At 39.6% G+C, this 27,406-nt stretch overlaps 1 protein-coding gene across 6 annotated transcripts in view; it reads right to left on the bottom strand.

Annotated features, from left to right (window-relative positions):
• The window catches only part of grid2 (glutamate receptor, ionotropic, delta 2), a 463,092-nt gene that overhangs the window by 83,403 nt on the left and 352,283 nt on the right, over positions 1–27,406 (bottom strand). For all 6 annotated transcript variants that reach the window (XR_007887378.1, XR_007887379.1, XM_051421450.1 and 3 more), the window contains exons 10-11: positions 20,741–20,938; positions 15,994–16,306 (exon numbers count right to left, since the gene is read on the bottom strand). Coding sequence is in view for 4 of the 6 variants with exons in the window: in XM_051421450.1 (XP_051277410.1) it covers positions 15,994–16,306; positions 20,741–20,938 (511 nt within the window). In the remaining 2 variants the exon portion in view is untranslated. The remainder of the gene's footprint in view (positions 1–15,993; positions 16,307–20,740; positions 20,939–27,406) is intronic.

The following is a 27,406-nucleotide window of genomic DNA, read 5'->3' as shown; positions in this document are numbered from 1 at the left end:
TCAAGTTGGATCCACCATAACAGGAGCTAGACTGGCTTCTGTGGGTTGAAATGTTTATGTCTCTTAACTCTCTGACCACACCCAACATCACAGCTGGGTGTGGTCATGCAGGTGTTGTGTTGTGTATTTGTGACCACACACTGTAACAGTAGATGGCAGCTGCACAGGTTGTGGATAAAGCCTGCTGTCTAGTTGGCAGGGAAAGCAACATTGTTACACTGTGCACAGTTACGCTTTAAACAGACCAGTTTCAAGTCTGTTTTATGCCAAAGCCGACCACTCTTCTGGATATTAAGATTAAGCTAATAAGACTCTACATATGTATGTTTGTCTTTGACTTTTATCCCAGAAGCACTGACTGATAATGCTTTCTTCTCTCTATTTTCATAGCAAATTAACAGACTTTCCCAGACAAAAATCTGGTGGTCATAGCCTCTGTGCAATCTCTTGTGTACTTAAATGTTCTACAGTTCTACTCAATTTCAGGTCAAAATTATTCTAAATCAAACCACACGCACGCACACTTACTGGTATGTTTGTGTGTCTGCCCTTCAGAGACACTCTGACCAACTTGCTGCATCATCGCTTGTAAACATTCATTAAAACTGACTGCTTTTTGGCCTTGGAGAGCTTTTTCTTATTCCCTGGAATGAATGAAGGTAGAGCAGTCAGTGAAGTTCCAGACTGTACCAGGCCAAGTGTGGAGACTAGCGATAAACCCCTGGCCTTTTTCTGTGAGTGTGTGTATGCCTGCATCTGTATGTGTGTATGGCTTAGTGTGGTAACTTCCTAATGCCCTCCCAGAATAGCTGGGGTAAGAGTACTGCTCTGAATCTGTGTGTGTGTATGTGTACCATATGCAGAAATTGCTTGACATTGGACTTATTACAGAAACACTCATTTCTCCTCTTCTCTCCTCCTTTTTTCAAGCCTCATCAGCACTTTTGCCTCCTTTTCACAGTTGAAAGGAACATAAAAATGATGGAGTCAGCAGAAACTTCTTTGAGCTTATTTACAGGCTATGTTTCCCTGCTCGCTTCCTATATATGGATCAATACAATCTGTGTATAGTATAAGGGTTACAACAGCCAAGGGTGTGTATGTGTATGTCTGAACGTGTTCCTTGTCCATGTGTATGTGGCACTTTTGTGTGTGTATGCGCTTTTTTTAAAAGGGCAAAAGTAAGGGCTTTTCCTGCAAAAAAGAGATGGAATTTCACACACCAGTGTACAGCCAATCCATAATATTTGAAGGTTATTTAAAAAGTGGTGATGAATGAAGCTATTTATTAATATCTCACCCTGGTAGTCTTCATGGGAGAATAGGAAACATTACTAACAGGAAGCTTTGAGGTGGACTTCTTCTTAATGCCCATTCTGTAAGGCATGTGTTCACAAATATAACTTCCTTCCCCTGATGATAAATCACAAAGCACATCTTAAAAGAATGAAGTAAAGAAAAAAAAGTTAGGCAAAAACTTTTACAACTGTCATGGGTGTCTGAAACCTACAGTAACTATGATTTGTCCTGATAAAAAACTCACACATGCAGCACCAAACAAACAGATGCAATACAAAGCCAGTCAGATTGGATCCAAGGCACTTTAATCTCTCTTTCTTTGTCTCAACAAAAAACACACAGTAGCACATGAATGCGTGTCCACCACACACACATGCACAGCGAATTCAGCTAGCAGCTATAGTACTGTGGTCTCATTAAAGGTGACTGCATGCAAACTGTGTCTTGTTCTATCAAACCAATAAGACCATGGCCGCCTTTCTGAGTGCAACTTCTGACAGATAGATCTCTCAGCAATTTTCCCTTGACTAGGACAATCTGTGTGTGTGTCTTCCTATGCACACACACTCAAGTCTGTGAGTGCGCGTGTATTTCTAAACTCTTTCACTTGATCGTGATTGTGTTTGAGTCGCTCATATTCAATTTTAACACTGTCATTCTCAATATTTCACACCTCACAACCCACATACACCCCCCTTCTCTCACTCCTCTCCAACATCTCATCTTGTACTTCCTCCCCCCTTTCTCAAGGGCAGCATGTCCACACACACACACACACACACACACACACACACACACACACACACACACACACACACACACACACACACACACACACACACACACGGTGAGGAATAGGGGTATCATTTCTGTACCTAAAGGTACCCTGTAAGGTAGGAAAAAGATCCTTAAGGTCATAACTGTGGACCTTTGTTAAATTTTAAAGGTACAAAATCATGGCTGATAGAAGGGGGTACATAAAGTTGCAAATCTGTGTAAATGTCCACTGTGAACATTAAGAAATAAAGGTACAGGAATGGATCTAAAAGGGTACAAATGTCGCTCCAGCTCTACCCTAGGGTACAAGCACTGTACCTTTGAACATGGTACATTTTTGTACCTTCTTTTCTGTACCTGTAAAAATGTACCTTTATGCCCTGGTACAAAAATGTACCAATTGGAAAGGTACAGAATTGGTACCTAATGAGGTACAGTTAGAGCGACATGCCATTTGGTACCTTTATGTGGCAAAAACATACCCTTAAATTCAGAGATAGACATTTACAATTATTCACCAAAATTTAGTTCCCAGTACCTTTTCATTGAATTGTTCAGCTAGAACTGATTCGTAAAATAAAAAAGTAATAATACTCAAATTAAATAAAATTGTGAGTGATAGTAATGGCTAGTGGAAGCATTTCACTCAGCTACACTGACAATTAGCTACTTGAGTAAATTAACAAAATCACTCAAATAGATCCATTGTGAACTTGCCAATACATGCTGAAGAAGGGTATCTTGCCTGAAATGTCCGTATGGCAAAATTAAATATGTTGAATGGAAGTGCTGTCCTAGATCTTCATTAAGGCATGATTTTGTACCTTTAAAATTAAACAAAGGTCCGCAGTTATCACCTTGAGGACCTTTTTCACATCTTAAAAGGTACTTTTCTAAAAACTGTACCTTTGGGTACAGAAATGATACTCCTATTTCTCTGTGTGAACAAGCATACTGTACGCAAAATGTATGTCAACAAAACTCCTTAATTTAAGATTAGTTTACACAGATTTCATGGACATTTCGTGGAGAGGGGTAAATTGAGATACCGCTGGCATTTTCTGTATGATGTAATCTTAGTTATAATGTAACAAAAATGAAATGAGCAGTTGCATGCATGCCCATATTCACATAAAAACTCACACAACACATCAGTGTCACCAATCCCTGTATGTTGCACTTGCTAGAAAACTGTTCCACTCCTCCAACCCTGTCTCCAAAACAACACTTGGAGGACAGTGTCACAATCTCACCCTGTTTTTTAACACCTCGCCCCCACAAGCTGAGCTCTCTTTGTCCCCACAAAGTTTCTCTCTGTCTCACTTTCTATTTACTCCCATTGTGTCTCCTTGTCCTCACCCTGCCTTCCCATCACCCATTTTGTTTCTGTTTCATTGTCATTATTACACTAAGTAGCTTTGTCAGAACATATATGAATTATGAGCACAGAGTTTAAAACCACATTGATTATGGAAACTCAGTTAAAAGGCACACACAGCAATTAATGCTCTGATTGGCTAAAAGTGAGCCCGGTTTCTTTTTTTATGAGTTGGAGTGCATAATTGCATTTTGCCACATTTTATTAGGTTGTGAAGTGGTCCTCATCCCTAGAGAAGGGAAAGGTAATGTGAAAAAGAATGTAGCTTGGCAAGACCTCAGAGAATAGTGCTCGCTCTGTTGCTCTCTCTTCTTGTATTCAAAAAAATAATACTCTTAGACATCTTAACACTATTTTCCATTCAGTTCATGTCGTTTTTAAATATTTGTGTTTACTGGATACCAATAACATGCAATTTGCCATGCTCTAACGCTCCCTTCTCACCTCTGCAGATGTCACATGAAAACTGTTTTCACATGTGGTGTTGCGCATATTTAGTCTCACACACACCACAAAAAAAACCCACAAACACAACCACACATAAACTACTGTTCTTTGGCCTTTTAATTTAACAACTAGTTAAGAGGAAGACATTCTGTTCATTATATTCCATCACTTTCCTCCAATTTAGAAAATGTTAATGTAAAGCTCTTATTATCTTACAGTTCAGTTAGTCACAAAATTTTTTGCTTACTACTAAGAACAAAGAAAATGCTAAAATACTAAAAGAATAAGACCCTTTAACAGTGATAAAGAAAAACTTGTTTGTGCTACTTGATAAAATATTCATTAATGTTTAATAATTAAAGTGTGAATAAGTAAAAAAACTTAATGAAAAAAAGACTTAATTATAAATTTCATATAGTCTACCAGCAGTTCTAGCTTTACTTATCCATAAGTGGCTTATCATTTCATTCAAAACCATTTTGAATCAGGCTATGGAAGATAGCTCTAATCTTTATTTGCAAGCAGGGGAAAAAATGAACATTGCATTACCCATGCTCATAGAGGGTGAGTGAAAGTTATACATTATTTCAAGTAAAAGGTAATTGTATACAGATATGTTGACTAGATGAGAACACAGGTCCGTCAAATACAACACTTATAGAGATAAACGTTCTGTAAGGAAACTTCAAGTAGTTTGGTTTCATATGTGCATAGTCAATGTTTCATTTTAAATAATTTTAAATAATCCCCACCTAGTAAAATTTTAATTATCAGCTGCTATCTGCTAAAAAATAACTACTTTGCAGGATGTGTTGTGTGACCTTGTTGGAAATCAAATGTGGTTACAGGTGTTCCGAAAAGCCACACTTGAAGGCAGGTTGAAAAGCCAGCCATCACAGAGATAAGCTGTATTAGAATAACCACAGCAGCAAAAAAAAGTGAAATCTCTGAAGTGTTTTTCTCATGAAAAATAAAATATGACAGCACTTATGTAGCTAAAATAGGAGGCAGATGCTCATCTTTTCTGTGCAAAGTGATGATAATATGCCAGCTTAAACTAACAGATGTGTTCAATAAATACAACATCTAATTTCTTTTGCTATTACAACACAGGAGTCAAGCAGGAGATATAACATAGGAATACATATGATGTACGTAGGAGTTATCTATATAATTCTAATAAAGGCATCTGCACTGGCATTTATAGACACTATCATGATCTCACATAAGACAGGAACACTTTAAAACACAACACACAGTGACTAACTTTCACACATTAGCCTACCCTCTGATCACATTCAGACTTGTCAATCAGGAGGCAGATATGTTGTGCCTATCAAATTGTCACTATCACCAGTGCCCCACAACGCTGATAACCGTGTTCTCGTCCACAACATTGTTTCCGGTTGTCTATTTCCACCTCCTTGCCTCCCTTCCTCTCTCTAGCTTGCTATATTTATTTCCAGTCGTTAACACCAGCTGAGATGTTGGTTTGGTTACTGTGAAAACTTGAGCTATTCTGTCTTTCTTCCCAACCTTCCCTATTATTATATAGTCTTGCCTCAGCAGTCACTATAATGACTGACTGAGCACTAACAAGGTGTCTAACAAGGTGTGGAGCACTCCACTCTCCCACTGTTTTATCTTATTTGACTGACCTATCTTCTATTCCTCCTCTTCTGTTTCTTCTTCCATCTGGCTGAGGTGTTTGGGAGTTTTGCTGGGGGTTGGTAGAGAGGGGAATGCCTTGTTAACATAAATGATTGCATAAATCTTGCAATTATCTGGATTCACTGGGGGTGATTGAGGGAAATCAGGACTTAATTTGTTTCAATGCCTTTTGTTGATGAACAAAAGGAACCAGTATATAGATCTATTCTTTTATCTCTATTGTCTTTTTAAGTGCTAATCGAAGGTTGCATCATTCTGCATGTCTTATCGATCCCGAGTTGGTACTTATCCATTATGTTGAGTTTATAAATATTTGTAAGCTTTACTGTTTTATTTTTCAGCCATACGTTTCAAAATCTAGGCATCAGATACACCTGAACAATCTACATGAATTAAAATTCAGCGGAAAAATTACAGTGAGCATAACATTTATCAAGAGGCAATTAAATCTATTGTTTATTCCAGCTGCATTCTGCTCAAAGCCTGACCTTTACAACACATTCACTGGGAAATAAATGTAATTCACTTGGTCTGTTTATCTGAGTCAGTTAACAACAGAGAGCCCAAAATAAATATGCTTGTATTACAATTAAGCCACCCTCCTCATTACTGTCCTTGCTAGCTACAGCTTCACTGACTCCCCAGTGAAAGAATCTGTATAGACAAAGAACAGCCCATTTCAATGTGCTTCAGGTCTGCTTTGGCAGATGTATATTTTATAGGATATACACACCTTCAGTCATTACAATCTGCACTTATCCGAGGATGAATATTATATGTATTATAATGTTTGTAGTGTCTTAGTCTGTGGCTGTTTGCGGTCACCAGCTGAATGTGACATTTACTGTAGTGGATCAGCAGGAGACATTTTGTTCATGCAACATAACCAGCATGATTAAATCTTTAACCTAGAGAGAGACAGCGAGAAAGAGAGAGACAAATGTGTGAGTACGTTAACAGCATGTGAGAGCCAACACATATGTTACACCCTGACACGTATAATGCAAACATGCTGGGTAATATGAAGATATTTTAGCTGGTGGATACAGCTCCCGTCTCTACCAGCGGGAGAGAGGCAGGGTAATTAAAGTTGAAGGCCAGATCTGTTGCCCTTTGACGACAATCAAACAAAGACAGAAGGCACATTTCCATTTCTCAATTGCTTAACATACCTCCTAGCACAAGGACTGAACCTGTTAAATAACCCTTTGTTATATATTTTTTTTTAATCCGTCATGTTCAATATCATCGCAGCAAGCGTAGAAATGTGTTAAAGCACCAAAAAATCTTTTCATGATTCAATCTTTTCATGTCATGTTTTAGCCATTTCATATGTCACCATATTATCAAGAATTATTGGACTGGACTGGAGATAGGGGGCCGGTGATGAAGGAAGTATTCAGATCCTTTACTTAAAGTGGCTATAATCAACATTCCTATACTAACAATGATCCAGTGACTACTTTTATGTGAAAGGAGTTACTTATAGTGATGAAAGCACAATGAATTGTTACCAGACTCTGCAGTTCCCCTCAGCTCTGTGGAGCTTTGTGGCAACTTTTTACTCATTGTTTTGGTTTTCTGGCCTACAGCTTTACTGTTTTGGGTAAAAAAAAATAATATAAAAAAAGCTTTAAAAACACAACATAAAAAAAATAAATAAACAAAAAAAGCAGCTATGGCAGGTTTAAGTAAAAGTAGCAATCAAAAACTCTAAATAAACAATAATAAACCATAAAGCTTATTTAAAATTATATGTAAAAGTACAGAAGCATATTCAGCAAAACATATGTGCATTAAAACATATTATTTTATAATATAATATTATATTATATTATTATTAAAGATTAAATGCACTTAGTTAGTTATGGTGGATGGATGGACAATATTGAGGGCAGAGGGATGGAAGCTGAACTAGTAACAGCTGGACCTCATCACATGTGAACAGTAAGAAAGTAGTAGACAGAGGGAGGGCAAGTGAGATCTCTGGGAATGGAGAGAAAAAGGGAAAAGGAAAGGAAGCAACTGTGACAGAAACAAGAGAGCACAAAGTGGAAGAAAGAGCAGGAGAGAGACAAGCATTTAATGGAACTGCTGAGAGCCAGTCTATTTTCACAGTGGCACATCTCTGTAGCCAGAAAGAGACTGTGAGAGGGGCAGAAAGAAGAAAAGAGGGAGGATAGATGAGAGATAGAGGGACACAGTCAGGAGGGATGGGCATCCTAAAGTTGGGTCCACTTCACAGCAGCACAACAGAGTCGTTAGAGAGGGATAATGGATTAGAGGGAGTCATAAAGAGAGGAAGAGAGGGCAAAAAAGAGAAGAAGAGAGCAGGAAAATGATGATAACGTTGGATTCCCAGCAGTATGGCACAGCAGAAACTGAGATAATGATGGAGAGAGAGACACATAGAGAGAAGTGAGAGAGGGAATGGGGAGTGCTGAATGTGAACGCGACTCACGTTGAGAAAACTCAGCAGTAAGTAAAAAGAATAGTGGAGAATGGAGAGAACTGGGGGGTGGAGGGATGAGATATACAAAAGGAGGGATGATGGAAACAGAGAAACAATAAGGCTTTTTCTATATGATGCCTCAACAAGGCAGTGAAATGAATACACACTCTTCCTCTGTCTCTCTCTCTCTCTCTCTCTCACTCACACACACACGCACACACACAATCATACTCATACAGGCAGAGAGATGCGCAGCAGGGAACAGTGGAATAAAGGAGGTGCAGTGTGTGAGAGGAATAAAAAAGAAAAGAGAGAAACAAAGAGATATTTAGAGCAGCAGATGGAAAGATGAAAGTGTTGATTATGGCCTATGGCCCTGACTGTGTGTTTGTGTTTGGTGTATCTCTGCAATTTTTTTCATACAGTGAAAACAAGAAGTTCACAGTGTGCTTATGTGTGTGACTGTGTGTGTATTTCCCACAAAGTTAGCTTTAATTGAGAAACACTAGCACTCACGCTGACACTGGGGCTGCATGCTAAGATAACACACATATGTGCGCACACACTCACAAAAACAGTCTGTTTCTCCACAGTGTCTTTTTCCTCCCCCACTGGTTAGGACATTAATTAGGGGAGAACACCACAAAGCGAGACAGAGAGAGGGACTGGGAAAGATTTGTGAAAGACAAATATTCAACGTGACACCAGAGTTTTGCTTTTGACTGTTCTACTTTAGCTCAAACATTGCTGGCAAAACTTAGGAGTCAGGACAGGGCAAAAAAGTGGGGAGATGGTGAGACAGATGGAGGGAGACAGGGAGGTATCGAGACAGGAAATAGGCTGGAGGAACAGGGTAACGTGTCCTCACACTCTGTCTCTCTTAGTTTAATTTTACTTTCTCTTCACACAAGTCCGACTGTACCAACAGTACCTCTCTCTCCCTCCTACACAGATGACACGTCAGCGGAGATGCCTCCTTTGACTGCCAGATTCTGTTGCCTGTTTGCACATTTCAATTACAGCACAGTTCACAGTCCATTTGATAACTGTGTCCACTTCAGCTTTCTTCTTGCTCAGAGTGTGTTGCAGATGTACTCTACAGAAGTTGTGGAAAATACTATCGGAGCAACACCTGAGGGCACTTCAGACCCCCAGCTTTGTGTGTAAAAATGGCCCAGCAACCTTTTTCTACAGAAAGACGGTTTTCTTTGGACTGCTAAATTATCTTTCCACTGCTTTTACCGCTATTCGTTGGCTTCCTAGTGTTTTATCTTTCTTTCTTCCTTCTTAGAATTATGTTTCTCTTGTAGCACTTTGAGGTTTGCTTTTAATGAAATGGATCACAAATTAATCGCATTATTAATGCATTTACTTGGAATATTCAATAGAATTCTCCAGATGACTCAAACACAGTAACAAACGGTCACTTTAATTTGCCTTTGGTTTTATTCTGTCTTCAATATCCGTAGAAAATTACATTTAATCCACTTTAGAGGTTGTAATTTGAACAGCATTATCATCTTCGACGATGAATAACACTTTCATTCCATGCCATGTATGAGTGTGTCTGTCCCACAAAGGCTTTTTTGCTTTCAAGCACATTCTTATGTTCCTTGTTGGTTTACAATTTTTATCCACGTCACTGACTGAAGTAGACACTTTCTTATCAGCACTTCTGCTCAGCTTGTTGAAACTTCTGTCTGAGGTACTGCAACTTTCTTCTGACCACACTCCCAACAACTCATCCAAACTGCTGCAGGCTGTCTTGTTTTCTATCTTCCTGAATTCTTGCAAGTCACCCTCGTCCTCCACTGACTGCCTGTGGTGGCTCATTTCAAACCCCAAACCCGGCGTACAAGACTGCAAATGAGTGCACATCTCCATCCCTCAGGGCCACGGTCTGTCCAAGCTCTACATACCAGCCAGTCAATGCTCTGCACTCTGCTAATGTTGTCTGCTTGGCTCTCCCCATAATGTGACCTGGTAATCACTCATCCCAGCCTTGACTCGCCTCCCTCCTGGCTCTGAAAAATATTGGAATGACCTTCCCACCTCAGCCAGGGCCAAAGAGTAACCCAACTGAAGCTCAAAATTAATCTCCTTAGGAAACATTTCACATCCTCTTTAAATCATATCCTCTCTCCCACATCGTCCCCCCCCCCCACACACACACTTATATACTTCATTCTTTCTCCGGCTCTTATGTAACTTTTGTGTGATCACCTGCAAAATTTTTTTTTACTCATATCTTTTCTTCACATTTGCGTTGGCAGCAACATCCAGGACAGATGTGCTGATAGATGGTCTCTCCCATTGGTCAACTCAACTGTATATTTTTGATGCACAGTTTGTATTCAACACAGCAGTAACAGCAGCTGCCTGTGTGCTACCTGTACATGCTAAATTGTATTTTCTAGAGCTTATTTATTATCTTTTGCACCAAAGAGTACTTGACCTTACAGTTCTCTCCTTCAGCATGGTTTATTGCTCTTCAAAGTATAGTACAACTTTTTGTCACGGTGGCTGATGTGGTGTCTGACCTTGTTCTGATGGAGTGTGCTGTATATCCACCTTTTATGCCCTTTACCTGATGGTTGCCTGTACAGTTAGCATACATTTATTTCCAATGTCCTTTCTTGCCTCTTTTTGAAAGATTGGAAGTAAACAATGACAGCAGTTTGCCAATATTAATGTGGGTTATACAAAGCTGCTGTTATAATGTATGCATGTGGGACTTGGGACTTTTTATTGTTTCTTTTCTGTATTCCTGCTGCACATCTTCAATCTATTTTTGTTTAATTTTTTCTGGCAAAGTTGCTCTTTGAGGTGTTGTCTCAACAGGAGATGCTGTTAAATAATACAACCGTATCCCACATTTCTACTAGGCCTTTGATGCAGCGGTTAACAAAATATGAAATCAACCAGCAGATTTTGGCAGATGGAGTCCTTTCCATTCTGTTGTGTCTTTACCTCTTCCCCTCTCTCTTTCTCTCACTCTCCTTGAGACCAATTAGACAGTTTATGGACTAAAGACATTTTTTTCCCACTATTCCCATTCCCTCTCTCTCACTTCCTTTATGTCTTTCCCTCTATTGGCAGTAACACACACAGCAGACTGAGAGACCTATGGGTGAAGTTGTAAACAGACAGTCAATTGGCTGGTACTTTGGTGGCCCTGAAGAGCAAGATGGAGGGAGTGCTGGAATAAAGAAAATGGAGAATCACAGAGACTGGGAAGAAGAGGCGAGAATGAGGGTAAAGAAGGGGACACAAGAAGAGCCAGAGGAAGAAGGAGGACAGCTGATGAAGAGAAGGGACAAAATAATACAAAACAAGAGATGAAAGGAAAAAAAGTATAAGTAAGGGAAGTGGATAGGAAGAAATTGTCGAAGGGAGGGAAAGGAGGAAGAAAAGAAAAGAGAGGGGTCTGGAGAAATCAGTGTAATCCCTCTGCACCTCCCTCGTTCTCCTCTTACCCTCTCTCTCTTGACATGACACAGCCAAAAGCAAAATTCTGGCATCATGTTTGACTATTCGCTCTCATCACTCATCTCCAGCTCCCCCCTGCTGTGTGTGTGTGTGTGCCTTTGCATCTGAATCAGTTTTCCCTAAGGGTAATATTTCAGAGTGAGGCACAAAGGTATGGGACATTATATATAGGTGCTGCAAGAGAACTGCTGCATGCATGAATATTCTGTGTATATGCGTGCGTGCGTGTGTGTGTGTGTGTGTGTGTGTGTGTGTGTATGTGTGTTTATATGTATTTGACACTGACTTTATTAACCTTTTTTGAACCTGTGTTTGTAGTTTGTCTAATTAAGCCTTATTCTCACTGCGGCATATGCCTCGTCACACATTCAAAGAAGCACTTATACCATTATGCCAAGTCTGAATGGTTGGCATGACGTCATTAAGAATCAGGACCCTCCGCCTTTTTATATGACAGACAGAGCATCACTGTCCTAAGACCAGACTGGCCACCTCCAGTGTGTCCTGATGTGTCTCGAAAAAAAGTTCCCCAGTGCTACCCCTCCCTCTCAGTGATGTGTGGACTGGGAAGCTCAGTTTGTACGTTCCAGCCAAGAGCAGAAGAGACTCAGTTCAAGTGTTGGATTGTTCAGTGCCACACTTAAGTCTCACAAGCACTCACACACACTTTGTGGAAGTAAATGTTTGTTCACTGACGCATCCAGGCACAAAGCCGAGGGCACAGTCGTACAATTTTTCACAAGAAAAACAGATAAACACGAAGCTGCAAAACATAGTGTTTTAACCTATAACACTGCCTACCATGGAGTGAAACAGTCTAGTTGTCCCATGTGTGTCAGTGCGCACATTCGTAGTAGCAACCAGGTGCCAGGGGACAATGTTATACAGCCAAAAGACATTCCCAGAAATCGGGGGGGGGCTCGACAGAGATTCACTCTCTGAAATCTTTACAAGAGAGAGAGTTTCAGAAAGCATGCATGGTGTAAAAATGGGTGTCAAGGAAGCTAATGAGAGGCTACTGACTTCAATTCATAACTGCGTTATAACTGTAAACACAGGGGGAGTCAGCCTCGGTGTAACAAAAGATAATATCTGCCTTATGAATAGTGCCACACAAGCAGAGGCAAGAGAGTTTCGATTGAAGGTATTTCCTGGTTCCAAAGAAACACGGAAATGTAGTTTACGTTTCATCCTGGTCCTGCATGCCTTAAACGAGTATCTCAGGAATCAAGAGTTTCAGATGCTTACACTGGGCAATGTTCCCTGGTGAACAGCAAAACAGTTTGTTAACACCGAGACAGAACATAGCCTTTCTGGGTCTGACATTGTATTCGGTCACTTGCTCAGCCTGCCTTTCAGCCGAGAGAACGGATGCATTCAGATCCACTCTGGCACATTTCGTCACAGAGAAACAGGTCACGTACGGTCTGTGTCTCCGGTTGTTGGGATTAATAGCTTCAGCGCTGTTGGTGGTTAGACTGGGCAGACTGTACATGAGAGATTTCCAGCATTGGGCTTCTCTCAGATTGGACCCAGTGTGCCTGAGACCCTACAGGGTTATGGCATCTAAGTGATGCGCACTGGCACTTCACCATTTGAAATGGTTTTATTTCCTGAGGAAAGTTGTGTGTATGAGCATGGTATTGACCAGGAAAGTAGTCATAATCGATTCCAGCCTATTGGGCGGGGAGGTATGTTTAAGGGCAGAACAGTAAATGTACTCTGATCATATACTAGAATTATATAATGTTGTTCTCTAGACTGAGAATGGCCACATACTCACAGAGATAAACACTCCTGTATCATTAGTTGATAATTGGGTCTGAGTGGGAGGCTGCCTGAAAGCTGTGGGGGGGGAAAGACTCCGCTCATCGACACATTTGATGCAGTCATCATGTTTAAAGTGACTTCAGTGTCGACACTAATCTTGGTCAGTTTTCGCTGTAACTAACCGGGAAATGCTCCCATATAGTGACCTGTGACATTCGTCAGCATAGCATGCTACAGCTAACACATAACAACTGGTGCACTGTCGACGTTCTGAGTAAAACTCACACTCTAGAATTTCTGTTCCGTGTGTGCAAGTATGTAGTATGTATAGCTGGCTCCCAGAATCTGTCGGGGTTTCAGAACCATTACACCCCTACACTTTTCCGTTATTCCTGGGGAACTGCTCTCACTCTGTGAGGGCAATGCATCGGATGGATTAAGGATGACCAGGATTCAGAATTTGAATTCACAGGTGGTGGACAACACAGTGTCCGCTGTTTTTTGTCAGTCAGTCAGTCATCAAGATAAGCTTGTCACACTATACGGAAGGGGTGTCTCACCAGACTACCATATTCGCTGCTGTGGGGAAGAAGAGGTGTGCTTGTTTTGAATGACGAGTGATGCCACATTTTTCATACATAAAGATGCAAGGCCCTGAAGCTTCTCTGAATATGTGAGGGAGTGAGGGAGAGTATCCTATAGTGAGAAATCTCATTCAAGCTACTCAGAAAACCATGCTACTCCGAGAGCCAAGAAACCTAAAGTCATCATGTGTCTGAAAGATGAGATCTCTGCTTCACAAAATAGTGAAATAGTTAGTTATAAGTAAACCAGATTCCAGTGATTTTTAATAGTAGTGAAGGTCAGTCCACTTAGCCTTGCGGCACTAGTCTGTTCATGCTCAGTTAATTTTGTGAGTTAGCCAAATCAGAAATGAATTCCCTATGGCTTAAGCACAGTTCCTCTCACATGAACAAGATGCACCTGAAGCCACACATAAACACACACACTTACACATACTGTGCAGTATATATACCGAACACAGATTCATACACACCGATGTACACACACAAAGAAAAAACCTACATTTGAAGAATTACATCCTTTCTCTCTCTCTCTCTTTTTTCTCTCTAATGATGCCATGACTAAAATGTTAATTACAGCTAAAAAGAGAAACGATTGCGAATATCAAACAGCAATTAGCATGTATCATCATCATCATTACCACCATTAGCTCCAGCACAAGATGGAGGATTATTTACCAAACGGTGGAATGCTCATCAGTTGCTTATTCAGGGCCTAAAATGTTTCATAGGCAGCATAAAAAAATAAATAATAATTTCTCCTAAAATTTGCATAATTAATGTTGCTTAAAAAATTAACTATTACGAGTCCCGGAGCATGATAGCAAGAGTACACTGTGCTCATAGGAAGATAGCAGTTATTTATTTATTATGCTCCAAACCACACACACACATCCGCACAGTCACGCATACAAGAATGAGCCTATGAAAATGAACATATTCAGTGTCTCTCCTTCATACTATACTCAATAGAAATATTGATACTCAATGAAACACACAAACCAGCTGGAAAACAAACATAATGTACAGCCATATTTATGTCATCTTATTTTTGTCTCTGTTCCCATTGCCCTTTCCTCTCCCCGTCATGGCTCTATTCCTGAACTGATGAAATTTAAATCCTTCCCTAGGTGTCAATTGTCTGATCTACACACCTGAGCACGGCCCGATGGATTCTGGAAAATCTTTGGACAGATAACAAGGATGAGGTCATTATCCTTCACTTAATCCACGTTGAACAAAACCTCTCCTCCCTTTTGTTCTCATCTGGTTATTGTGCTCAAACACAAAAGGTCAATCTACACTTATGACACCCAGAGGACTGCTATTATCAATTTTTTACATTAGATTGCTTTAGCAATCACAGTTTTTCTTCTATGCTTCCCTCCCCTGCCATTATCTCTCTATCTTTTACCTTTGTGATAGACCCTGCAAATACAGTATGTTGTAAAAGTCCATATCCCTATGGCAAAATATTAAACAACACCACAACTGTGCACCTTCTGGTTGCCAGCTGGAGTAAAAATAATAAACTATGAAAATATACAAATGAACAACACGCTGGCTTTACTCATTCCATAGCTGACATAGCCATGTTTAGTTAAAGATTGCTTCTGGCCACATGGTGGGCAGTATCGTAGGATCTTTATTTAAAAAGGTCTATATGGAGTTGAGTCTTGGACTGACACTGAAGGCAGGGGTTTACATCCTGAATCCCATGTGGATGCTAAAACACTCAGCTTAAGTTAGGAGAGATCATAGATTTTGTTAACTTTAAAATGTGTCATCATCTGGGAAGCATTTAGTTTATTTCTTAACATATGTGTTGCAAAGTAGTAGTGTATAAATTTAACTGTTAGGAGACTAGGCTGTCATGTGAAATGTGTGTTCCAGTTCACTCTCCAAATGCAATATTGTCATCACAACTATATATATTTTTTTTTAATACATAGAGTCTCCATTTTTCATTAGAACTTGCTTTGTTATATGAAACCACACATATTTACCAAACCGCCACGTCTGTGCATCTATTAATCCTTATCTACCCATCCAAACATTCATTCACTCATTCATCTGTTGCTTTCCCTTTCCTGCATTCCACTCCCTCTATCCCATTTATTCCTTACCTTGTTGTACAAAGGAGCCGTACACAAACCACATGGAATTGTACAGTGTTGTTGAGGACACAGATCCCATGGGTAGCCGGGGTGGGTTGAGCCAGTTGAGCAAGTACACCAGGATGCCAACGAGGAGCACGGTGCCCGCAATGCACGCCCACAGTGACAGGTCGAAGGGTGCCAGGCAGGCAAACATGTCCACGGTGCGTTCGGCCTTCCGCAGCAGAACGCCCACAGAATAATCCATGTAGCGTGTGGTGAAGTCCACGACACTCTCTCGCTCAGGTGTGATGGTCAGGGCAGAGAGTCCCACATCGGCTCGCTGTAAGAGGTGGAGGGTAAGAGAGGAGTTTGAAGTATCAACACTGTGAAATTGTGTAGGTGAGGAACACCAGGTTTTACCCAGGTAAGTGCTTTATATCCCACCATCTAAATTGACTAATTAAAATACTAAATACATAGAAACTTTACTGTTACCTAGAAAGATCTAGGCTGTTGGTAATAAACAAAATGTGTTTTCTGTCTTTTTTTTCTTTTTTGTCGAAAATAAGTAAATAAATAAATAATATTGTTTTTTATACCAGTAGGTATAGGCACATGTGTTCTTAGCACACCTGTATACAAATACGGGGGAGATAAGGTAGTGGTTCAAAACCAAAAATCAGCTCCCACACACTGTCAACACTAATGAAAATGCAGCAGAATCATTGCTATGAAGGTCCAGTGTGTAACATTTAGGATGATCTATTGGCAGAAATGCAATATAATATTCCTAGGTATGTTTTCATTAGTGTATAATCACCTGAAAATAGTAATCATTATGTTTTTGTTACCTTAGAATGAGCCATTTTTATCTACAAGTGTCGTGGGTCACTTTCCACAATGTTGAACTGCCATGTTTCTACAGTAGCCCAAACTGGACAAACTAAACATTGCCTCCAGATAGGGCCATTTACCCTTTTCGCATGTTTCACAGCCACTGTAGTTTCTCACTATGCACTTGGAAGGGGAGGGTGAAGGGAAGAATTTGCTATCTGCAACTACACTGTTATATGCCACTAAAACCTACTAGACCACCCCGAAGTGTTAAAGTGAAGTGAAGTGAAGTGAAGGGTGCAGGAGTTGGTTTCTGTGTTTTCAATCGTTACTGGACTTTCAACCCTATCTGTTCCAACCTACTAAATCTATGTACAGGGGATTCTGTAATGCTGTGAAAGCTTTACCAAACTCTGTCGAATCTGACCATGCTGGCACTTTTAATAATTGAAGCAATGGAAAATATGCCTGGATATATTGGGTAAGACCTGACATTATGGCCTGTTTTGTGTCTGTATACTTGCTGTATGTAAGTACTGTCTTGTTAGCCCACTGTAAGCCCAGTGTGGACTGTATGACTTTTTAATCATTCGTTCATTAATTCATTGATCTGCTTTTGTGTCAGCATGCCTCCAAAAGCATTTAAAGCCTTTCTCATCAGTTGATCTCTTAGAATTTTAAGAGACAACTAATGACTGCTTTAATTATTTACATGTAAAGACTTTAAGTTGAAAAAAAGCTGTTAGTCAGTACTTCTGCCAAAAAAAAATAGACTGAGCTCAGCTTAAATGCAGAAACAATGATGGCTAATTAAAATGTTTTCAGTCCCCAGTGCTTGGCTAGCAGCTGTAGACATCTGCTTGTACGATAATAAGGATTTAAGACGCTGATGTGAGTGGGTGCATGTGTGTTTGAAATCTATACTAGTGCGAGAGATAGCACATATTATGAACTTGTTCGATAATGAGATTTTCCTTGTTGCTCAAAACAACTGACAGTAACAACTTTGCTACTGTACACACACACTTGCATCCTTACCCACCACACACCAAATTCATATCCCCATGCGCGTACACACACAAAACAAACAAAAATTTTAATCCACTGTAGGCAGAAAAATCTGCTAATTTCACAGTCGAGTGAGGAAACAAAATGCTTAAATGTGCAGAAATTGTCACTTAAACTGCATAAGAAGAATATTAGGATAAACCCTGCAGGATGCCTGTTGGTTTAGACAACACAACGATATGCATGCAAGTGTGTGTGTGAGTAGAGATGAATTGCCATGCTGACTGATGTGGTCAGTCAACATGGAAACTTCCAGAGAGCACTCTGGGTAATAATTATCTGGTATAATTGGGTTTTTGGAGAGATAAACCTTGTTGCTGACTGATGGGGAAAACAAAATTATTTGCACGTTCAGTTTATTTACAGGCTGTGCTTGTCTGCGTACACATAAATATGAATTGTGCTCAAAGCATTTCTCTATAATTTTGTGAGCTGTTGCATGGAGGTTGGGGGTGGGGGGATACAAAGGCTGAACACACAAGTATACAAGGTCAAAGGAAAAAAAATTTCAAGCTTGACACACAGCCAAAAGAAAATAATGAAGTGAAGGCATGGAAAACTTCTTGGAAAAACATTGCTGACTATGAAAAACATCCGTGACCTATGGAGAAGGAACAAAATGTGCAGCATCAAAGGGCATTTTACAAACATTCAGATACAAGTATGCACTCGCACAAACACATATACTCAGTGGGAAATGGTGATTAAACACCAGCTTAGTCTTTAATGTATAAAAATGTATGAAGGTAGTTGAATTTCTGTAAATGAGAATCTACTTCTGCCTGTGTAGGGGTTGTCTGTATGTTTTTTTTTTCTATTGTTGAATTAATGTCTCAAAGTGTAAGTAACCTGTGCTTGTCCAAGGGACATCTTGGGTCACGACAGCATTAAACAAATTAGGTATACTTAAAGATTTGATTGATTTTTCAATGTGGTGTTAATGAACACTATTCATTAGTCTTGAAGGAAACAAATTCTACTGGTTTCAGTCAGTCAGTCAGTCTAGTCAAGTCTATACAGTTTCAAAGTACAGTTTTATTGCTGAGGTGATTATCTTATGGATTGATAATACAATTACCAAACTCACTTAAATGGTGACAATGTTGTACCTAGCTAAAATATTTATTTAATCTTACCTCTAGTGAGTTTTGGTATCAAATGGGGGAAAAAAAAGAATGTTGCATTGTTGTTATTACTGCCCTGACCTTGTTGCATCCAATTTTAGAAATTCATGAATGATTCTGAGGACAAAGAAATAGCGTGACTGTAAGAAACTGCGGTGAGTTCAAAGTTTATTGCGGCAGGCCCCTACATGACAACAGTCAATGAATGTTTTAAATAACGGCTCCAGAGGAACAGAAAAGGCCTGAAAATACAATGAGCTACTCAGTATATTTGGATGCATGTTTCCATTTGTTTACTTAGCATTTGTTTTCTTAAGAAAAATATAATGTGCTCTGTCTTTTCTACAAAAATGAGTCATGTGAATATGCGGAGGAGTTCTTCAACTTCTCACAGAAATATTGATCTCAAAATGTTGGATTGTGGAGTAAAAATGAAAAATCTGAATTATCAGACTGTAAACATTTGTAAAGACCTCTTTACTTCATTCTTTTTTCTGGTAAAATGCTAAATTTTTCAATAGAAAATAAGCCAAAAGCTCTCCAAGTCTAGAGCGTGTTGGAATAGACAGACAACAGAGCTTTGGCAACTAAACTGAGGGCAATAAACCTGGCAGTAAAAAAGATTGACTTGCAAGGTTAAGTAGGAGTTAAGGAGGTTATGTTGGTACACCTTGTGCTAACAGACAACAAGGTTACTTACTTGACTTGATACCTCAAATAACCCGTATGCTACGGCGGCTGTGTTATGATTATCATCAGTAGTTATCATCCAACTGTGACAATTTATTCCCCTCAGACGATAGGCCTCTTCATCTTTGTGCATTCCACATTTATAGCTTCACATTCTCTTGAGAAACGTCATCCCCACTTTTCAATGAGGAAGTTCAAGTGCCAGTAGTTATGCATCAAGTACTTGAATGTACTTGAAGTCAAATTATTGAAAAGCTTCTGTGTTTTTACCAATATGCAATATCACATATCTAAATCTTTGAGTTCTGCTCTGGTTCACTTCAGACTACATGCTGCCATGGTTATTGACAGAGTGTCTGAATTTCTCTCTTCAATTTTAAGAAGTTAATCTCAGTCCTATGGTAGTCTTATTCAAATATTAGCGTTTGAAGTGACATGATTTCCAGTAGGAATGTTATGATGGGACTCAAGATGAGGGAGGCTATATTCGTTAATGCAAATTAGTATGGAGTCATCATTTTCGATATCCAAGGGGCGTAATCAATGGGCACAGACCAAAGTACCTCTAGACGCGATTGGGTAGACCTATAACCAATCGGAGCAATGAAATGCGTGACACAGTGTAAAATATACCCTCCAGTTCATTTAATACTGACGCAATAGCAGATTCAACAGTAACACTTCCACATCAGCCGCAGCCATCTTGGTTGTTAAAAATGTTTCTATGGCCAGTAAGGTTGTGCTCCTCTGTCTCAGTCATTATATCAAACCCACACCATATTAGATTAACAGTTGTGATTGGCCTGACCAGATCCAGATTGGGTGGACATTTGTCTGAACAGGCAGCCAGATGCATCTGCGTATATAAAACATGGAATCGCAGATTCGTCTGATTGCCCCCCAGGCTTGAACACATCGGCAACAAACACCCCATTGCATATTCTCTCCACAGGTTAAATTCAATACAATTAATATTGTATTGTTTTTTTGTATTGCAAGTGTGTGATTAGCTGTGCTCACATGTGTTTGTGCTGGTATGTAAATTATTTTCTCCTCACCTTGAAGACCAATTCACCCATCAATCCGTTCCACTGACCGTCAGACTGTAAGCTTCCATATTTGTGGTCTGGGGCGACGTAGATCTCATACTTAAAGCCCAGATAGTTGGACAGAGCATCCAGGACGTCAATGGAATAGCCCTGGTACTTCTTTGGCTTTCCCAGAACATTCTCTGACACCATCACGAATGGCTCCTCCTGGAAGGCAAAGATCAATCAGTGTGTCAGTAAGTCAGTCAAGCAGCCAATCAATACACCAGTCATTGAAGCATTAAATCACCCAATTACTCAAGTGGCCATTATACCACCACAAAAGCTCACCCTAAAGGTAGGAACGTGTCTATGGGAGCTTACACACACAGTGTAAGCATTTTCAACATTGGACATTTTCAACACATTGTTATTCACACGAGTGTAATTGTAAGTAAGTTTAAAACCATCCCTCTGGAGTCTACATTGTAAAAAACAGCTTGGATGGTTAAATACATTTCCTGCCACTAATAAAATCAAAGCCTTTTATGTTTTAAGACCTGCAGGTTTTACATTGGCTTACAATCTTCTTCCCTTTCACTGACACATTGCTATCTCTGAAAGCTACCTTACCGCCCTCAACTCTCACTATGCATTACCATCCTGTGTAGTAGAGTGCAAATGGGATTTGTGACCCTCATGACATGTGAAATGTCACAGCCTGGGTGACATCTCACCACTGTGGGTGAAATATGTATCACATCCCCCTCTCTTGTGGCATCCCTGGTATAATACGATACACCAGAACATTCTCTGACACCATTACAAATGAGTCATTAAACATTGCTCTACATTGCCCTCTAGTGGCCAAAAACTCCACAGAGTGCCTTAATTGAGCAGTTACTGGTATACAACTGCAGAAAACAAAATACCATTGATAGCACATTTTTATTTTAACCAATAGGGTAGAAAAAAGTATTCTGACCAGAAATAATGAATAATTCTGCCTTCTGCTGTTTCTGTAAAGGCAAACCAGATGCTGACGAATGTACCAAAACAGATGCAAACACATGCTCGTACTTAATATTTGTCCATGTGTTTAAATTCTTTGCTACAGTAAGCCCTTTCTTTTTTGGACTATCTGTTTGGGATTCCAGGAGAAAAACAAGATGTACCCTAGGTATATCTTGGCTATGCTCCAAAACTTCCCTACTCAGCTTTCTTCTGATTCACTGAGGGAACCATGTTTAATAATTTATTTAAAACCTAACCTATTTAACATTTTCAAGTGAATTAAAATGTTGAAAATCAATAATCGCACCATGCAATTCAGCAGATTTGTTTTTTATTGGTTCATTTTTAAATGCAGCTGGGACGGCTGTACCCCTTGTTTATCGATATAACCATGGCATCTAAAGGGCAGCTTCCTGTTGAGGTTAAATGACATCCAGCAATGTTGACATTTTACACAATTAAGTGAAGCCAGCACAAGAAGAAACAGGGTATTTTTTAACAAGGAGAGCAGAAAACTAGAAGGAAGCTCACCTTAGAGGAGAAAAACCATACTGATGTTTACTTGTATTTCCTGTGCTTGGATTGAGTTTTTCATTGAGGAGTTTTCTCTTCAGCCCTTGTCCCCCCCCCCCCTTTTTTCTCTCTCTTCTTTAATAAATCCCTATTGATGAGTGAAATGTTTTAGGCCAATATGTCTTGCAGATTTATGAGGGCCTGTGTGATATTGACTGGATACTGGCTGCACATTAAGCACACACATACGGTCACACACACACACACACACACACACACACACACAGGCTATGCTACGCATTAACTTGGTGGTTTCTAATCCTTGCGAGCTGCTGCTGTTCAATAAGCTATTAGGCAGTGAGTGGACATGCATGCCAAGTCCCTCTCTCACCACAAGCATCCATCAATCAAGGCAGGAACACCCGCTAACACACACACACCCATACATACTGAATTACTCCCCAAGTACCCATGATTGCTTCCCTATGTGGGTACTCTAAATCTTAACAAACAAACATAAATATGGTGGAGTATACATGGATGACCCTGTTGTGCAGGGGGACAATTACACAGTCAACCAAACACACTTATAATGTTTGAAATGCACTTATAAGGTGAATGTTACATATAAGAATATGTATTACACAGTGTGGAGGTGGGTGTAGTTTGTGCTCAGCTGCAGGAGAGAGAGGTGTGGGGAAGGCTTGTGAGAGCAGCACCAGGTGAGTTGATTACCTCAGCTGCTAATCGTTGCCTAATCACTCTAACCCTTTATCTTGCAGTAGTGTGCTGGACCTGGGAAGGAGATGCTACTGAAAGTGAGAGCTGCAGAGTAGCGGAGCCGATGGAGTGTTGTTTGTGTTGGTAACAGCGGGACTTGAATAAAAGTTATGTGTACCAACCACCTGGTTCGAGAGTTTGTGTGCTGCCAAGACTCACGGTTGTAGCGAGACCTGCTACACACTGCTATAATGAAATTTTTCAAATTGATGTAGTACTGATGAACAGAGCAGAGAATCTAGACATCAAGGTTTTAAAATTACCGATTTTGCCTGCATACACATGAGGATGCAATAACATTACACACACAATATTTTCCAGCTCAAAGAGCTCGAGAACATTCAGGCACTTCTTCATTGCACATTCTATATCTGAAGGGTATGACAACAGGAGTATAGAGGAATCCAATATGCTAGGTAACTATCACACAAACTAGGGTGCTGTTATATCTTTACCAAGCAATGAAAGGAAAAAAAATGAGAACAGTTCAGCAGCAAAGACATATTAAATAGCCTTTTAAAGAAGGAAATTTAGGTTTTACAAAGTACAAAAGAAGTAGTAAAGACGTATTCACTTTGGTTTCACTTGGCACTACAGCATATTGATTGAAATTTTTTCCTGAAAAAACTAGAAAGATTTTCATTTCAAAACACATTCAACTTATCCCTCTTCCATTTTCTCTCTATTTCCAAATGATATTTCAGCTTATTGTGCATTGATTACTGCCCAGTCTGCGTTCCAAGTGAACAGGCTCTGTGGTATACAGTGAAAACACACACAAGCACACATACCAGTGCTGCACACATGCATCCACACACACATGCCCACCCACAGCTTGCAAGCGAACCATTTAACACATAACCAATAGCAGCAGCAAATCAATAGAAGGCAAGAAACTCTGCATGTGCAACTCTGTGTAGGTGTGTGTGTGTGTGTGGGTGGGAGTGTTTGAAAGTACTGAAAGCATGTTTGGTAGGTAAAGGACTGGGAGAACAGAATATATAAAAGCCCCTCATGTCTTTCTAGTGTCTCAAAGGCAACCCACGATTTTAGCTTAGCTCACTGTTCTCTGACAAGGGCACAGGTTGTTTGACACAGATGTCATTTCAAGTTGGCTGTACAATACATACCAGTTCTCTCCTTCACTTAGACATCAACATGAACCATTTCTACACCTGACTGCCACTGGTCTTTCTTTATTTTTTTAAACTTATAAACCATGGTGGCTGTTGGGAAAACATTGTCAAATCTCTGTGGAACTATCTAGCCAAATCATTTTGTAATAAATGTTCAGTGTAAAAAAATAAAAATAAAAAAAAACTACGCTATTCTATTCTATAAAATCTGTTTTAAAGAGTTGTCCAAGTTTTGACTTTTGAGAGGCAATGAGTCATGTAATCTTCTAAACACTTCCCATAGCTCACTTGTTGGTCTGGCTTTGAGCTGCCGGGCTCAATCAATACTCAGTCAGTGGTTTCCAGACTAAAATCTTGTAACGAAAAATTACCTTGCGAGATGTAGTCTGGCTTTGTGACACTAATCTGTCTCTCCTGTCCCTTTTCCCTCCCAGTCCCTTTTCTCTCTGTGTTGTTATTTTGCGGTCTCTTTTTTTCCCCTGCCACTCACCAGATGTGATATACACCATTTGGCAACTTTCCACACCGCAAAGTCTCCCGCTTTCCCTAAACATATGTCTAGGACACCTCTTCTCTTTCCATCCATCCATTGAGGCTACAACACATCCCTGAAATATTATCTAACATTCCTCTATATTCAGCAATCCTTCTCCTACATCTCCTCTTTGTCTTTCAGATATTGCTCCCATCTCTCATTTACCTCTTCCTCCTCCTCCTCTCTTTCCTCTACACTAATTCCTTTGGAGCAAGTTCATCCCCTGTCTCCTCTTGACTGGAAGTACCACATGTGGTCTCAGTGCTGCTCGGGTGTTTTTTGGAGACATGATTGGGACAAAGAAGATCAATTTTCCACAAAGACTAAGTAATGGCATTTGAAGAGTCCTCTGAGAGAATGCTGGGAATGTCATGTGGTGATTTGCAGCAGTGAGCATTTTCAAAACACTCTGTGGCTTTGTCTGTGAAATTGGTGTAAAAATGTAAGCCCTGCCAATCTCTGCAGAAGATTAGATTTCATATTGTTATAAAAATGAATTTTCCCCCACTCTCTGTTTGATAAAGACTGAGAATGTGTGTCAAAAAACATATAAGCAGTGCATATTGTGACTCAACAGCTAAAACTTAAACTGTGTGACTTACGATTTATGTTGATGGTGCAAAACAGATTTTTTGAAACTTTTCAGGGGAAATCCCCATGGCTTGGGAGTTGAGACAGAGACCATGAACCGCAATGTAAATGGGACATAAGTTGCATTTCTCTACTTGCCTAGTTGTCATCTCTCTACTGTTGCTATATAATAAATCTAAAAATGAGTAAAAACTTCAAATGTCCTGTTGTTCTTTCTGCTGGGACTCATTCCCAGTAATATTGCAATATATATATATATATATATATATATATATATATATATATATATAGTTTTGGACAACTTTGATAGCTGTGTAACAGAAAACAACCAATTGCTACTTTTCAGGACAACTTTCCACAATTTCAAGTTATATTCAAATAGAATCATCGGTCCTACAAACAATGATTATTGTGGAAAAATTGTCAGTACCTGCACATAAACTGCTTTAATAGACTATTACTTTACCAACAGCACCAAGAGTAGAGACACTACTGTCAAACATACATGTAAACATAATTTAAAAAATACCCAAATGTCTAAATCAACTGAATTAAATCTCATCAATTATCATCAACCCTCACGACACTTTGACTTATAGCCCCTCGCAGTTGTCTGTAGTTCCTAAAAAAAAAAAAAAATTTAAACTTTAGGTTCATTTGGGGGAAAACACTGTGAGCGCTCTTTCATTATCTCCAAAAAATGTGAACTCAAGTTAAAAAGGGACACCTTCTGCCTTTGGCTGCATATTTGGGCTGCAGTTGCTACATTCACAGCGTATTACTCACAAACGTGGAGTAGAACCAGGGAAATGTGGGTGCACCCTCGAAAAATTAAGCTAAAGATGAAAAATCAGCTGCTGAGATGAATCAAACCAAATTGGGGACATATACAAGTCAGTGAGTGTTAATATATGGGCTGATTTTGTACCTTCAGAGTCTTAGATCTAAAGAAAACCATGTTCCTTTCTAGAACATATCATTTTCATGTGACCATTTAAAGGCTTCAAATTAAATTTACCAGTCGCAAAATATCAATTTCGATCACATTTGTAAATTCCTACACTACTGAGGCCTGCAGAGGGACATAAACACATAATTATAGTGATGTAGCCATTCCTTGGTAACATCCATTTAATAATCAATACAGCTAATCAGTTGTATTGACTGAGAGTTATTGGCCGTAATAGTGGAATGATCGCATCACCAATTAACTAATCAATAACTATTCAACAGTCTGGCTGATAGAATAGAATGAACACATTCTTTTATAGGTATGTGTGTGTGTGTGTGTGTGTGTGTGTGTGTGTGTGTGTGTGTGTGTGTGTGTGGATGGTACTGTATAAGACCATTGCACCTTACAGACAGTAAAAACTGTTACATCAGAGCAGAAACAGCCCAGAGTGATCTGTTCCAAAGGTCTCTTCAGAAACTTAATCTCATGCACGCACACTTGAACACAAGTACAATCATGATGTGCCTTTCAAAGATTCTCAAAAAAAGTACATCCTGGACATTTCACACATTTCTATTTCTTTATGTCTTTAGGTCCTCACAAGGCACCAGTCACAACCAGAGGTACTGGACGTAAAGTGTAGAAACAACAACAGAACACAGAACATAAATGTGCACATACGTTACACCACCCATAGGAGCGACGCTACACTGATGATAGGAAAAAGGGGCGATATTCAAAACACAATCCATATTCTTTTTTACCCTTTTAAGGATGATGAAAATCAAAGAATGGAAAAAAAAAAACATAGAGAAAGAAAAAGGCATAGATGTCTAGCATTATCTCTTTCTTCTCTGCTTCTCACTTCAAAGACGGGATATGAAGAATTTACAGCAGTGAATCTTTAAAGCCCTCATGGGATGTACTCGAATCGATGCTGCAGGCAAGACAGACAGAGCTGGAGTCTCACTACCATCAAGACTCCAATGGTCTATCATCTAGCCATCAAATGTCAGAATGGAAGCAAATGAAATGATAGTTTAGCCCATTAGTAAGCTCACCTTGTTACATTTTATTTGTGTTTCACCGTCTCCGACTCCTCTGTCGCCTCAACATTTCATCTCATAAATGTTTGTCTGCCATTTTCATTCCCTCACACAAGCTCTCAATCTGTC

Source organism: Dicentrarchus labrax, unplaced genomic scaffold (assembly GCF_905237075.1).
Source record: "Dicentrarchus labrax unplaced genomic scaffold, dlabrax2021, whole genome shotgun sequence".
In the NCBI taxonomy this organism is placed as follows: Eukaryota; Metazoa; Chordata; class Actinopteri; family Moronidae; genus Dicentrarchus; species Dicentrarchus labrax.
This window is presented reverse-complemented; position numbering and strand designations above follow the sequence as displayed.